Consider the following 15,149-nt stretch of genomic DNA (forward strand, 5'->3'; position numbering starts at 1 on the left):
GCCCCGCCCGCTACGGCCCATGTGTCCGGGTGAGTGCGTGCCGCGTGGAGTCTCTGCGTGCCTCTGAGTGTGTGTGTGTGTGTGTGAGGGGGAGCAGAAGCCCGGGCTCTGTGAGGAGGGAAAGGTGCCCGCGTCGTGGCGGCGGCGTGGCAGGCCCGCGAGGGGGCAGCGGCGGTTGGAGCACTGTCCCTCCGGCCCGGCAGCCGCCCCGGCCCGGCTGGCTGGGGGCAGGGAGCGCCGATTGCTTGCAGCCACGGGCACAGGAACGAGAGTAGGGAAGCGTGGCTTGGTGGTAGCCCGGTGTGGCCGTGCGGTGAGGGGGAAGCAGCGGAGGCCTGCGCGGCGTCAGAGGCGGCCTGGCCGTCATTCTTGCCCGCCGCTTCGGAGAGAGCCGTGTCCCGCTGCAGTTGGTGGGCCAGCTCGGAGGCCTAAGCACGAGCACAGCTGGTGTGTGAGTTGAAAATACCCACGTGAAGTAGTGATTTCTATGTGAAGCAAGAACGGGTCCCATCTGTTACTGTGTTTGTTTTTTCCTCTAGCCCTGCAGAGGACTCGGAGGTACTGGTAGGTGAAAAATTGGACATGAGACAGCAATGTGTGCTCTCTGTACTCAGCCAACTGCACCCTGTGCTGCATCAGGCAATATGGCCAGCAGATCGAGGGAGGTGGTTCTGTCCCTCTGCTCTGTTCTGGTGAGACCTCCCCTGCAGTGCTGCATCCAGCTCTGGGGCATCTGAGCTTTGAGGCCCTCAGCACAAGGCAGACATGGACCTTTTAGAGTAGGTCCATAGGAGGCCCACAAAAATGGCCATAGGGCTGGAGCACCTCTCCTTTGAAGACAGGCTGAGTGAATTGAGGTTCATCAGCCTGGAGAAGAAAATGCTCTGGGGAGAACTTACTGCAGTCCTTCAATGCTTAAGTACTGTAAGGGAGAGAGAAAGAGAGGCTTTTATTTAGTGGGGCCAGGTGTGATGCCCCATGTGATTGCATGGGGCAATGACTGAACTGAAAGAGAGGAAGTTTAGGTTAGATACAACCAAGGAATTTTTTCTGATGAGGGTGGTGAGACACTGGAAGAGGTTGCCCTGAGAAGTCATGGATGTCTCATTGTAAATGTTCAAGGTCAGGTTTGCTGGGTCTCTGGGCAACCCAATTTAGTAGAAGATGTCTCTGCCCATGGCAAGGGGTTTGGACTTAGATTATCTCTCCCAATCCAAACCATTCTGTGATTGTACAGTTGTAATAATTAACAATACAGGGCAGCACATTGTTTAAATGAAGCTGCGTTCTATGAATAGTAGACATCTGGATTTAACTTCCTTAAATGAGGATGGATTTAGATCTGAAATTCAAAACTGACAATTCAGACGTGGTTTCATTTGTGTTGCTAACATTTGGGGATATCAACTTTAGATCTTGGTGCCAGTAGCATTTTCAGATGTTGCCACCAACTGGGGACTAAGCTTCAGTCTTTCTTTAAGCATTCTCGTGCCTTGAGAACTGCAGCTTGCAGCTGGATTCCCTCCTGCAGGGCTAAGGTGATGGTAGATTACTGTTGAGGTACAGGCTGGCACAGGAACTGCTGATGAAACTCTGTTCCCGGGATTTAGTGGATCAGCAAGGGTGTCCTGCATAGTGCTGCACAGGAGAACTTAGTATTGCCTCTAAGTACCAGAACTGGAGTTTAAGTTTGACAGTAAGGGATCATATATGTACAAGCATCTTAGTAAACAGGAGCATTTACTTTTGGGGGTAAAGGTGTCATTTTTACTTAGAGCATGCTAATGATTTCCTTTTTAACTCCTCATGTGTTGGCTTCCCAAACTTGCTCAGACGTGCCCAGAGTCAGTTTGAGTTGGCCAGCCCAGATCTAGCAAGCAAGCTCTGGTGCTAGAGGGATTGCTGCTGGCTCAGTGTCACGATGTTTAGCTCAGCTGCTCAGACAGGGTTCAGCCTTCTTTTCTCTAGGCTGGCCTTGACACATAATTTAGCATTAAATTGTTCCTCAGGCCTCAAGCAGGTGACCTTACTTGATGTTCCTAAAACTTAGAGGGTAATCTACTCTGAGTTTTTCATTTGGGAACTACTGTAACCCTCCTGCTGATTGAATCATCCCTGCCTGCTGAACCTGGTTACATATTCCTTCCTCCTTGTTGTGTTTTAAACTCAGCAGAAACCAAACAAACTACACAGGTGCTCACTCCTCCCCTCCTCAGCACGATAGGGAGGGGAAGAATCAGGAGGGAAAGGTGAAGCTTTGTGGATTGAGAGAAGGACAATGTAATAGAACAAGACAAGGATAGTGAGCATCTGAAAGCAGAGCTGTTTCCAGCATACTCTGATATCCCACTGGATGTCACAGGAGCTGCTCTGGGCCTGTGAGCTTTTGAGGTTGTGTTACTGGTTGACCATTTTGGTTCTTCTCCTCTTGACCAGGAACATGCCCAAGAGAAAAAAGAGTTGTGCTGAAAAGGAAAAAGTTGGGGCACAGTGCAAACATACAAAGGTGGAAGTAGCTTGTCACACGTCAGTCCTGAGTTTTGATGACCCAGAGAGCCTCTTCAGAAGCTTGATCTCTCCCACCACACCAGAGGTGTTTTTCAGGGAGTACTGGGAGCAAAAGCCACTGCTCATTCAGAGAAATGATCCCGTGCTGGCTGCTTACTACCAGTCCCTGTTCCAGTTGTCAGATTTGGAGGAACTGTGCGGACAAGGTCTCTACTATGGACATGATATACATACCTGCAGAAGTGTGAAAGGAAAAAAGAAGATTTTAAATAAAGATGGCAAAGTGAATTACGTGCAGCTGAAGAGGGATTTCGAGCACAAAAAGGCAACAATACAGTTTCTTCAGCCTCAGAGATTTAAGGTTGGGTTGTTTCTTTGAATATGGTTAATGCATGCTTTAAATTGGGGTGTACTTTCCTTGAATCGTACTAGACACAGCTTCATCTCTGTCCCCAGTAAATCAAGGGGGAAGTAGCTCACGTTGAGGACCTGTCCAAATCTATCCATGAGCTGTATGAATTTAAACATGGTTTGTACTTTAGCGTTGCCCATCGTGTTTCAGGGCTCTACAGTGAAGAACCAAATCTGGTTCATGCTCTAATGCTAAGCATTGTTTTGTAAGCATTTGCTTTGTCACATAAGAGTTTAGAAAAAAACAAAGTCATAAAAATTATGATTATGCATCTCTGCTTAAATTATCCCTTCTGCCTCACCATTTCCTTGTGTAAATAGAGGCTTTTGTACCACTTTAATGCAGAGCAAGATGTGAAACTCTTATCAAGCATTTCTGAGACACTCCAGAGTTTTTTCTAATGGATTGGCTTTGAATTGCACCATGGAAGTGTACTACCCCAATTTAGCTGTGCATCTTCTCTCTCTTGTTCTTTTGATGCCTTTGCCGTCTTCATGTATGAGAATGAGGCAGTGATGTCTCCACAGCTGCCTGAAGGACTCGGGTATTTTTAAGTACATAGATTTAAGTAGTCTTTTTTTTTTTTGTCCCATGGTGTCAACACAATTTAATTGTGAAGCAGTCTGGAATGACTCAAGTACACAGCTGAGCCCCAAGTGTGGTGTCTCTGGCTGCCCTCAGCTCGAGTGTAGCTGTAATATGGGCAGTGGTGGGGGCATCTGCAGGTGCAGTTGAAATGTTGCATGGCTTGATGCTGAAATATAGAGCTTGAGCTGAACCTACATAAATTCTGGCTAAAATTGCACTTTTGCAGGTGTGGTATGAGAGTCAGCCCTTCAGTGCATTGTCTGCACCTGTTAGATGTGAATGAGTAAAATTTGTTCTCGAATATGCCCAAACAATTGGAGTTCCTGGAAAAAGATCTCTAACCTTTGTATGCTGTCTTTGATGCTAGCTCCTGTAACCCAAGTCCTTCTTGTGTTTATTGTCTGAAGATGTTTTGCTGTTTGTGGGATGATGGGTGGTTTATTTCCTCTGTCTAGCATTGTTTGTCTGATTTTGCAACCTGAAAGTAGTACAGGCAACAGAACAAACATTAATGCTATGTTGGGGCACCAGACTTCTTGGCTTACTGATTACTTTCATGGCAGATCTCCTTTGTGTCTTCAGTGCTTGCTTTCAGGAGAAATACTCACACAGAGTATCTGCCTTCCCAGCCTCTGTCTCCCAGTGGGGATGTGATCGGTCGCTAGAATAAATTCTCCCAAGTGATGGGGAGGCCTCTTCTGTACTAACAGCATCGTTCCTTTTTACAGGAGGAGCTGTGGAAGATTCAGGAGAAGCTGGAGTGCTACTTTGGGTCTCTGGTTGGGTCGAATGTTTACATTACCCCTCAGGGCTCTCAGGGCCTTCCCCCTCACTATGATGATGTTGAGGTAGGACAGCACAGCCTTGACTGTGAAACTCTGTGTGGACTTTTGCTGATGGCAGCAGATACTTGTATGTGTGCTCCCCTCCTGCCTCCCTAGTAACTCACTATACAAAAATGTTTTTTCCACTGAAAATTTTCAGTCATCGGTTGAAAAGTGTTTCTTTATAGTCATTTTTCTTCTATAATTTTACTGAAAAGTTACTAATATTGATATCTAATTGTAATGCAAACTGTGCTTTTCAGACTTGGCATTGCCATTAGAGCAAAAGAAGATTTGTTTTCCAGCTGCAGAAACTTTCTAGCACCATTTTTTCATTTTCCCCTCTCTTCAGACCCCCAAGAATCCAAAAGTCCTTTTTCCATTACTAAGTTCTTGCTCGCTCTTCAGCTGGACGGTGAAAGCAGACTGCTTATGCTGGTTCCCATTTGTTGGTCCTGCTACTTTGAAGAAATCAGTGGTATAGTTAAGTCCTGTGGTCCAAATGCATTTAAAATTATCTTCTAAAAGAAACATTCAAGCAGACACTGCATTTATTAAAAGAAAAAGTTGGGCTATCTCACTTAACCAAACCAAACAAAAAACCCCTCCCTTTCATGTTTGGGGTGGGTTTTTTTTAGTTCTTATTATTTTCATTTCCATTAAACACATCTGGAGTTTGATTTTCCTTATACTTATTGCTCAGCAGCCCCACATCTTCAGTGTTCTGGTGTGTGTCACATCAACCCCAGCTCGCAGCATCCCCTAGATTTTTCTGATGATTTGTCAGTGAATGGTGTAAGACCTCTCTCCCCTTATACTTTGAATATCTGTGTTACAGACATTATTTTTGACTTAGTTGTCTAGCACTTAGTGAAATGACTGGAGAGAGGGAGGGATTTCGAAATGCCTACCTTAGGCTAAAACAGATCACACTTTATGACTCTTCTCTCTGTTGTCTCTAAGTAGAGCCTAAAGAAAGAGTTCAAATAACAATTTCTGCATTGTAGATATGTAAAAAGTAAGTAATCCTCCTGGCCATGCTGTGGAGCAGCTCAGGGCAGGGAAGGTGAAATATTCAGTTGTTACAAAAGCAACCTGTGTCACTTCTTTTTGCTTTCTGTCCCTCATTCCTGGCATGGTTCCACAGACTTTCCAAGTAAGAAGACTTTATATCTCCGATCAGTTGGATGCGTGAGGGGCAGCGAGGCTTCCTAACGCATTTGGGTTGTTGGTCTTTTGCAGGTGTTTATCCTTCAGCTAGAAGGCCAGAAACATTGGCGTCTCTATAAACCAACAATGCATTTAGCTCAGGAATATAACGTTGAACCAGAAGATAAGATTGGGGATCCTACACATGAATTCATATTAAAGGTATGTAATTGAATTGCTTTACGTTGCCTTGGGCGAAGGTTGCTGTAAATGTGGTCATGTTTGAAATGGTCCATTTCTTGAGGACAATATAGTGCATGACTGTGGTTGTGAAATTGAGGGGAGGGTTGGTGCACGAAGCACTGTGAGGACAAGGAATTTGGGTGATAGTTGTCTAACCTGTCCTTTTTCAAAGCTATCCCTTGCTTGAGTATTTAAATAATGGACCAAGAAACCAGTTATTTCTAGAAATTCTCCAATATTCTCCAGGTTGGGCACTCTGACTCCTGGAATGTGTTTGTGGAGTTGCATGCAGAAAAACCATTTGGTTTACATATGGTTGTGAAGCAATTTTATGCTTTTACGTGCCATTTATAATCAATGAGGCTAATCCTTCTGCGTGCTGAGACTTAGTGCTTTACTAAAGGTTGTCACTGTCCTGGTGAATTAGATTGAACTTATCCTTGGCTGATAAACAAAAGCATGAACTAAACACCATAATAACTTGCTGTAGTAATTGATTTTTCTTCTTTTCCAAACCTGAAAATTAAGCATTTGGTTGGGTTCTTTATTATTTGGTATAAAAAGAGCATTTCGTGAAGGTTGCTGACTGCAGCCCCTTTGACAGCAGGGCCCTCTGATACTTGTCCCATTTTGTTTGACATGCTTGTGTTTTTTCGAAGCGTATTATTTCTCCAGCAAACAGCCCTGCTCTGTGTTGGAAGCTTCATTAGTTTCTCTGCCTTGTGGCCTGCTACAGGTCCTCTCTCAGCAAGGTCTTTGCTCTTCCAGATGTTCAGACCTGCTTTTCTTTGTGTGTAGGTAGTTTAGGGGTAGTGTGACACATTGGGTATGATACTGACATCACTAGCTGTGTGGTTCGACGGGTGGTAATATTCAGTTGTCACGATGTATTGGGTGATGCAGTCTGGTAAATTATTTCCCTTTTAAATTTCTGGAACATTTTGGGATGGACTTTGATGCCCTTGATTTTTATGGCATAAGGACTTATTCCACAAGCCATTTGACTGACATGAGTGGAGCGATGAAAATCCTGGCCTCTGAAAAGGACTTAAAGATCTAAGTTTTTAATTTCTTTTTCTTGTGTTTGCTGTTCTTCACTTCTGTAACCCATTTCTTCTGGGTGGCTGGTGTCAGATTTTGACTGTCTATCTGGAGCTGGCTCTGATAGGAATGCTGTCAGATTAGTCATGTCTCATCTTTCTGGAAGATTCCCTTTCTCCTTTATTGTTTTTTTTTTCATTTCTATCTGCAGTTTGCAATCCTTGGGCAGTTTAGAACAAATGGACCAGTTAAAGACTGTATGGGTGGTGTTCTCCATTCCCACCAAAAACTGGTAGCAGACTGAGAGCAAAGGCGTGCTGGTTTGTGTATAAGGTTCCAAGCTGCAGTCTATCTTGGTGACACTGCCAGAGCCTGTGGCTGTGTCAAGCGTACAGTCTGTTTGGTATCTGGTCTTCTTCAAGGATGATTTTCCATTTAATGTGCTGATACTTCTTCCTTGTTTGCCTCTCCTCCCTCTGGTTTGGAATTAAGAAGTCAGCAAAGTGATCAGATCCACGTTGCCTCTGTCAAATGCTCTGTCCTGCCTTACTCTGGGTGTTGTTGCCTAGAGCCAGTAAAGATTCTGATTATTTTAATTGAAGAGTGTTGTGTTGCTGGCTCATGTGAATGGCATTGATGAGATTACCCAGCAGATAAGTTGAGTACGAGTGGGGCTTTGCAGCAAAGACTACTTCGAAAAATCACATTCCTAGCTTCTTAGAGTTGGGCATGAAATAATTTCTTTTGCAGACTAGTTTGTCATCACTCTGGTGGGTGTTCAGGGCTTTTCCCCTTCCCCGATGCGACTCTCAATCCAGTTTGTTTTCTTGTGGGGGATGTGAAACGCAGCAAATGAAGAGGACTCAAAATGTTCTTGGTTAGTGTAGTCCCCACAGTGGTACTAGGAAGGCAGGTTATTGATGGCAGAGAGAGGCTTGCTTCAGAATGAGTAAATTGTATGTAGCTTGTATGTAGACTTGATCTTGCCAAGTCCTGCAAAGCCTCATAATCTAAAGAGACCTTTCAATTCAGTGAAATATCAGTCACTTGAAATATATCTGTGGTAGATAGTGTGGTAAGCTCTGAGAAGCAGGTCATATGACCGAGTTGAAGGAACAGTAAAATGAACATTGTTGTTGCTTTATGAGTTTTCTCTTTGACTGTACTGTCCAACCGTATTGATGTTTGGAGGAGGAGCCATAAGTAAAGAGAGTTTTTCCTTCTTGGAGGCAATTTTTTGTGCTTCGAACTTCTCTTATCTTGACTTTCCTAATCTTAAATTTTTATCAGCATGGAGATTTAATTTAGATAGGTGAGAAGAACGATAGAGAGGAGGAAGGTTGTACTTGTTTTTTAAGTGTTTTAAGTGAAAATTTCAGACAGCAGTGTTGTAACAGATTGCCATCCTTATAGAATATTTGTCTTTTCTTGTGGCCTTTTCTTTTGACATGTGACCAAAGTCATGTTGCACTGATCCTCTGCTAGCCCTCTGCATTGTCAGCAGGTTCATCTCAGCTGCTGCTGTGTCTGCTTTAGGCAGCTGAGTTGGAGCATGCATGTTCTACAACGTTAAAAGCTTGCTTCGTGTTTTCAGACAGCTATTAGTAAGTACTGATGGAAAGTTGGAAAATTAAGTACCAGACTTCTGGCTTAGAGGGCCTTGGTTTGTTATTAAAGGTACAGTGGGGGCTCTGTTTTGTGACTTAGAAAATATGTGCTTGCAGTCTGTCTGCTCAGAGTATTTTATCTATTTTGGCTACAATAAGGTTTGACCAGGTGCCCTAAATACATCAATTCTTTCATTTTCTTGCAGCCAGGTGACTTGCTGTACTTCCCCAGAGGAACTATTCATCAAGCAGACACGCCTCATGAGTTCTCCCATTCTACACACCTGACCATCAGTACCTACCAAACCTAGTAATTATTCCTTTCCTTTTTTTTTAACAATGGCTTTTCTGAAAATGGCTTTCCTCTGCCACATGACGTGTGTGATAAGTACAGGCTTGAAAATGGTGTTTCAAAGAAGAGATGTACTGTTTCTTTAAAAAAATAACCACCTTGTAATGAGCTCTGCTTAGCTCTTGTCTGTGTTCATTCTCTTTTGCCCTTGTGTGGTGTGTTTTCCTGTAAGGCAGGGATATAAGGCATGTCACCTTCCCCCCAGAGATGTAGTACCATGGAATAAATGTAGGTACCCCGCTATTATATATGTGCCCTGCTGTTACAGAGTCTAAGCTAGTGTTTAGGTAGCAATAATTAAAAGTTTTGGGATTTAGGGGAAGAAGGAGTGTGAGACCCTTGCGTGAAGCAGCCTGTTGATTAGGTTTTCATGCAGCAAGCTTGATGGCTTTTTAATCGATTATTGCATTGTTTACCAGCTGTAGACTTTAATGCAGAAGATAATGTTACAACTGCAAACTCACTGTTGGTGTAAAAAAAAAAACCTCTTGCCAATGGCTGAAGTTTGTGTTCATTTCTTAAATCAGCTAAAGAGCCAGGAGTTACTCTTTTCATCATGCTTTCTCCTGCATTTCATAGTCACCCACACCTATTTTGACAGAACCACTGCAAATTCTCCCTTGGCAAATGTTTTCTCCTTAGGGGTTTTTCGTCTCCTACCCTTTGTGTGCCAGTCAGCTGCCCTTTGACATGCATCTGATCCATGTGCCCACTGAAAGATTGTCAGCACCCAGGGAAACGCTGCTGTTGCTGCCACCTAAGCAGTCTCTTGGGTGCCAGGTTTGAAGTCATTGGCCTGAGACAGGAATTTGGGAAGGATTTCTGTTAGCCACAGAACAGGGCAGAACAAGTTTGGGCATCTTCTAGATGCTTGTCAGATGACTCTCTAACCACCAGCTATGGAAGCCTGGGATGCCAGTACTATGGGTAACTCTTAATGTGGCCAGTCCTGCAAGTTGGAGGGAGGGTTATGATGTGGCTGCTCAAAGGTGTGAGTCTTCATAGAAGCAGGGTTCAGCTGATTTTAATTTACTCTTACGTTTTGTTCTTCTATTGAGAAGGTTAATAAAAGCAGCTGTTTTCTGTAAGCATCAACTGCTGTTGCCAGTGTTTAACTTCATTTGTAGTGCAGGAGGCAATATTAGCTTTTGAGCTGCTGTGGTAAATTTCCTGGCATGTTCAGGGTGTCCTGGCCCTCCTTTTCTTTTGTCCCACTGCTTCCTTGTGTTTACCTGGCCCTTCTCCCACCCCTGGTTTAGTGAGGGGAACAGACAGAAGAGTGGCGCTGGAAGAAGTAGTGCTCAGCTTGTTGATGGTGGCTGGGCTGAAGTTTTTCAGACCAGTGTGCGGGAGCCTCCTGAATGCACAAAACAGGGTTTTTCCAGCTTGATCTGTTCAGAGTTTTGGGCCAGCTAGTGCTGGGGAGACATGTCTTTGTAAGAGGGCTGCTGGAGACCCAACATGCTCTTGGAGAGTCAGTGCAGTTTGTAAGCTTAGTGCCAGTGCACCACGTTGGTTGAAGTGCTGCTGTTGGGGAGCACGTTCCTTCTGTGCTTGTGGCAGAATGAAGAAAGGAGAAAGTTGCTCAGAGAGTGCTGTTCTAAGGATAAAAAGTGGAATCATCATCCATTAAGGTTACTCACAATAAAGTGTAAGAGCCTGCCCCTACTTGCTTTCAGCAGGCATAAGTAAAGTACACAGCAGTCCTGATACAAGGCTGGTATTTTGATTTAGCCTGTAGATGGAAGTATGGTCTGGCAACATTTCCTTGGAAAACTGAAGAGAATTCCTTGAAAAGAGCTTATTACGGAGGATGTTTGGACTCCTTGTGACTGCTCTGGAAGTGGCAAGTGCAGAAGGAGCTGGGAGGGGAGGTGGCAGCTTCAGGGATTTTTAGGCATCAACATAAAAGGGCCTCCACTGTGTGCTGGAGGACAGTTCCTCTGGGACAGATCCCAGCAGGCAGAGAGCTATGTCGGTGTGTGAGTTCATTGCAAGTAGGGCAGTTTGGAAAAGCTGAAGTAGCTGAAGATAGTTGCTGGCAGTTGGAGACTGGAGGCAAGGGAAGGGAAGTAGCAGGAAGTGTAAGATGTCTCATTCTGTTTATCAGCCAGAGTCCTTCTCTCCCAGCATACAGCAGACAGTGGAACACTTAAAAAAAGTAAATGAACTATAGCTTAAAAAAAAAAAGTCTGACTTGTAAAAGAAGGATCTGGAGATCAGTGCTGAATACGGGGAGTGCTGAGGGAGAGTAAGAGCAGAGGGTGAAGTGTACATCGGAGGACAGGCTGTGTGCTACTGCTTGCCCTAGTTGAGGGGAGAGTCTGCTGGCAGCCTTGGATGCTGGGCACTTGTCCTGGTTGTTTGCCCGTTAAACCAATGTCTGAGGATGTGGCGGGGAGAGAGGCAACGAAGGTTCAGGCAGTAGTCCTCCCACCCCTGCTCTACTTTATTCTTACACTTGGGGAACAGAAGCATGGAGATCAAAGCAGTTTATTTTTTTTTAAAGTAAGTTGCCTAAGAGGGGGATTTCACACAAACCTGCAAGGTGCTTGTTGCTTGTTGTTAAGATCTCTGTACGAGTCATGACTAAGTTTGTAGCAAAGTTAGAAGCCAATGCTAGGTTGGGTTTTGGTGACCCTTGGTACATTTCCTCCTTCAGTACAAGTGTCTCAAAAGCATGTCAGGTGTCACACCCCACATGCCTCACTGTATGCAGTGAGGCTGCACATGCGTGCGGTCGGATAATAATGGCCCCAGGAGGAGTCTTTTCATCCACTAAGATCAGCTTGAAGCTGAATCCTCTGGTTAATGCCAGGCACCTGAATCAGAACAAACTGGAGCCTTCTCAAGCCAGTTCCTTCACTCTGTAGATGTGCCACTGACCTGAAGCTAGTGAGGACACCCATACAGTTGAGGTGAGAGGGAGCTGTTATTGTGTGACTAGAGTAGGAATGGAAGGCCCAAAGGCACAAAGCAGATTTGGAACTGGAGCATTCTGTTTCCAGCCGTTGACATTAATTAAGATGTCTGGTTTATTTCAGTGCAGCTATTTTAGTAATTTTTAAAAAACCAATTCTTTATTTTTTCCTGTCCTTCAGCTCTTGGGGACATTTCTTAATGGACGCAATGCCTGGCCTTGTGTGTGATACAGCAAAAGAAGACGTATTGCTGCGGACAAGCATACCAAGGCAACTGCTTATGGTAAGTAGGTGGGACTAAGGGAATAACAGTGTGCCCATCTGAAGCTTCAGCACTGAGGCAGGCGTGTAGCTTATTGATCTGCTGTGAAAGCTCAATGCAATGGCACAATCTCATCTGCCAGCACAACCACTTCTTTTGAAGCCTTTGGAGTTCTGAGGTTTGCTCTGTCTGAAGCATTGCCTGGTTTGTTGTGCGGCCTTTCTTACCTATGACAGTGCCCCTATATATATGGCTTGTTTCCTTCTAAAAGCAGTGGTATTTTCTTTGGAACTGTCAGACATAGTTCCTGTCAGACCAAGCTTTTGAGTCTTTGTAAATTAGCAAAGCTGCAAATTGTTCGGTGTCCTCTTGATGGTAGTCTGGTTGTGCTGCTGATGAGCTCCTCAGCATGCAAAAGGAGCAAGTTTCTGTTTGAACTACTCATGCAAGTCCTTTAGCATTGCAGGTAGCCCCAGAGCAAGGGTGAGTGAGCAGCACCTTTGGTGTGTGGGAACAGCTCACAGCGAATGTGTAAAACAACATTTGCTGTTTTGGGAGTAAATGTTACCCTTTGCAAAGATAAGAGTAGTGTCTAGATTTTCATTGCATTGCTGCAGTTACTTTCTCTTTAAGCTAGTCTGGTTAGCTGGCATTCATGGGAGCACAACTCTGTGTGAATATTTAGCAGGTAGATCTATCTGACTCGACCAAAAACCTGAGCAGCCTTTTGCGACGGGTTGCAGACCACGTGGAAAACAGCAGAGACCTGAGACCGTGTAACATGAAGAAGGATTTCATTATGAACCGCTTGCCACCTTGCTTGGGACCTGACTCTCGTCCTTTGGCTCCAGGTAGAGTTTAAAGTTAACAAACCCAGCTAATGTGGTAGCAGAACTGTTGCTAACTTTGCCTTTTAGGACTTTGGTGTTTTGTGGTAGGCAAAAATTATAGTCTGGCATCAGGTTCCTCTCATGCTGGGCTCTACGTGTGTGTCTGCATGCCCCAGTTGGTTATCTCTGTGTGTTAAGCAGAAGAGATGACACATCTCTCATAGAAATAAAGATTATCCTAGACTGATACTGGCAGCATCAATAAAACTACTCTGTACTGGAGAGTGTTTAACTGGTAGAATTTGTCCTTACGCTCTAGCTTGCTAGTACAGCTAGTTGTAGACTGCAAAGGTGAGAGAATTAAAAAATAAACAAATCTGTCTTCCCCTGTCTCCCCTGCTCTCTCCCCCCAAGTTTAAGAACTGTTGAAATATTGGCTAACAAAAATCTAACTGCAAGAGCATGTTTAGTGCGCAGAGGGCTCCAACTGCACTGCTCCGCTGGTTTCCTCCCTTCCTAATGGAGCATTCTTTTTCTTAGGTGGGGAATTGCCAAAACTAGGTAGCAAAATCCGACTGCTCTTTAAAGATCACGTTGTCTTCACAGTGGAACCAGATCAAGATTGTTCTGTAAGTACAGTGCAATCACCCTGGTATGCTTGGGCAAGGGGGAGTGCAGGGTGGGGCTGAGTATGAGGTATGAGAGTTGTTGCTCTGTTATACTGGTCTAAAAGGGTGACGAGGTTAGTCTTAGTTGGATCCTGCATCCCACCGGGGCTTGCTGGGAGATCATAGGGTTGTTGTCAAGTACCAATATGGCTACTTTTCTTGCCTTCTGGAGATCAGAATTGCATGGCTTTTATCTGAGGTCGGATAGGATGGATCAGTACAGCTGCCAAATAGCCTCTGTAGCTCTTGAGAATGGATTTTTTTAATTGCTTGTATTTAAGAGCATGAATAAGTTATAAAGATATGGGTTCCCACAAGAGAAGGAATTCTCTTGGTTGCAGCTGAGTGGTTGCATTTAGTCTTCACTTTTGTGAGTACTCTGAGACTGCAGGTTTTGGAACTTTGTTGATTTTGCCGCTTTGCCTTCTGATGTCATACAGATAAACCCTGACTGACAGCACACATGCAATACTTGGGTCTGCAAATTTGGTGTGAGACCTGCCCACAGTGCTCTACGTTGGTTTGTACAGCTTTGACCAAGGAATAGAAACAGGCAGATTATTTGTAAGAGACAAATCAGTAGCAGAATGGAAATTTATCAATGCACAGTGCTTCATTAAGCCCTTCCAGACAATGCCCCTTAAATGTCATGTTTTCTACACAGTATCAATGTTGTGAGTCTAATAAGAGGCAGGATTAAGGCATATTATAGGTTGTAAATACATTTTCAAAGGCGTTATACTTTCACCGAGGTACTGGTGGACTCCAGTGTGGCAGAGCCAACATCCTCACTTGAGGGAGATGAATTTGCAGGTGTGGATTATGTAACTCTTTTCTTCCTGCTGTCTTTTAGAATGGAAATTGCAGAGAGATGGTTTATGTGTATCATTCTTTAAAGAACAAAAGAGAAACTCACATGATGGGGAAAGAAGATACACCCGAGGAAGGCAAATCACAGGTTTGTTCCCACAAACACACTACCTTAACCCCCCTCCCCCACAGGTGCATGAGAACATCTCGGAGAATGCAGTTATTTTTCTATTAAGGTATTAAGGCAAGACAATGCTGCCCCTTTTGGAGGACACTCAGAAACACCCGTGGGATGTGGGAAAGGGGCACACGCCTGCTGAGCAGTCCCTATAGCCTAGTACTGTGTGTGCCCTGAGAGACACTGCACTTAGCTCAAAGCTTTTCTCTCAAGATTTGCTTTTCCTCCCAGCAGATCCATGGACTGCGGTTCCCTCTGTCGTACTTGGATGCACTGAAGCAGATTTGGAAGAGTGGCACTGTTAATGTTAAAGAGCTTAACCTTGGCTCAGACGAAGAGAAGGAAAACCTTGCCTTGTCGCTGTGGACTGAGTGTCTCATTGAAGTTATTTGATGCTTTGTGAATGAGCTGTTCCAAGTAGTAGTGTAAGTAAGTAGTAGGTCTGGCCATTGCGTGTCTCTTGAAGGTTTTATTAAATGACTTTTTTATCCATCCAGTGTTTGGTTTGTATTGCTGTCTAACAGAGCACTGCCATAGATACTTTGCTACTTTCTGGTGCCAAATGTTACTTTTCCTTTCCTTAGCTTTGGGGAGATGGGCATCAGGAAAAACAGGTAAGGTGCTCACTGTGAGTGGATGAAGTGACTCCTGGTAACACAGGTGCTGTGCTTTCCTCCTTTCCTCTGTGTTAATGCTTTGATGTAGAGGACAGCTAAAGGTATACAGGGAGCAGGCTCCGGGACCAAGGACTTGGTT

General features: G+C 44.4%; 1 protein-coding gene across 3 annotated transcripts; it reads left to right on the forward strand.

Moving 5' to 3' along the window:
* Positions 1–14,885, forward strand: RIOX2 (ribosomal oxygenase 2). Of its 3 annotated transcripts, none has more exons than XM_062003186.1 (10): positions 1–29; positions 2,437–2,869; positions 4,237–4,356; positions 5,575–5,703; positions 8,579–8,682; positions 11,826–11,928; positions 12,593–12,758; positions 13,278–13,366; positions 14,259–14,363; positions 14,625–14,885. In XM_062003186.1, the coding sequence occupies exons 2-10, from the start codon at positions 2,441–2,443 to the stop codon at positions 14,784–14,786; spliced, it is 1,407 nt and encodes a 468-aa protein (XP_061859170.1). In that variant the 5' UTR covers positions 1–29; positions 2,437–2,440; the 3' UTR covers positions 14,787–14,885. The 3 variants fall into 3 exon arrangements, with proteins under 3 accessions (XP_061859170.1, XP_061859187.1, XP_061859179.1); XM_062003203.1 differs by having other exon boundaries at positions 14,628–14,885; XM_062003195.1 differs by lacking the exon at positions 1–29 and adding an exon at positions 55–447.
* The last annotated feature ends 264 nt before the right edge of the window (positions 14,886–15,149 follow it).

Source organism: Colius striatus, chromosome 1 (genome assembly GCF_028858725.1).
Source record: "Colius striatus isolate bColStr4 chromosome 1, bColStr4.1.hap1, whole genome shotgun sequence".
In the NCBI taxonomy this organism is placed as follows: Eukaryota; Metazoa; Chordata; class Aves; order Coliiformes; family Coliidae; genus Colius; species Colius striatus.

Excerpts from the sequence above, each read along its gene's own strand:
- RIOX2 (XM_062003186.1), top strand. The coding sequence starts at position 2,441 with ATGCCCAAGAGAAAAAAGAGTTGTGCTGAAAAGGAAAAAGTTGGGGCA. Across the intron at positions 4,357-5,574 it reads CTCACTATGATGATGTTGAG|GTGTTTATCCTTCAGCTAGA; the intron begins GTAGGACAGCAC and ends GGTCTTTTGCAG. Across the intron at positions 12,759-13,277 it reads CTCTCGTCCTTTGGCTCCAG|GTGGGGAATTGCCAAAACTA; the intron begins GTAGAGTTTAAA and ends TCTTTTTCTTAG.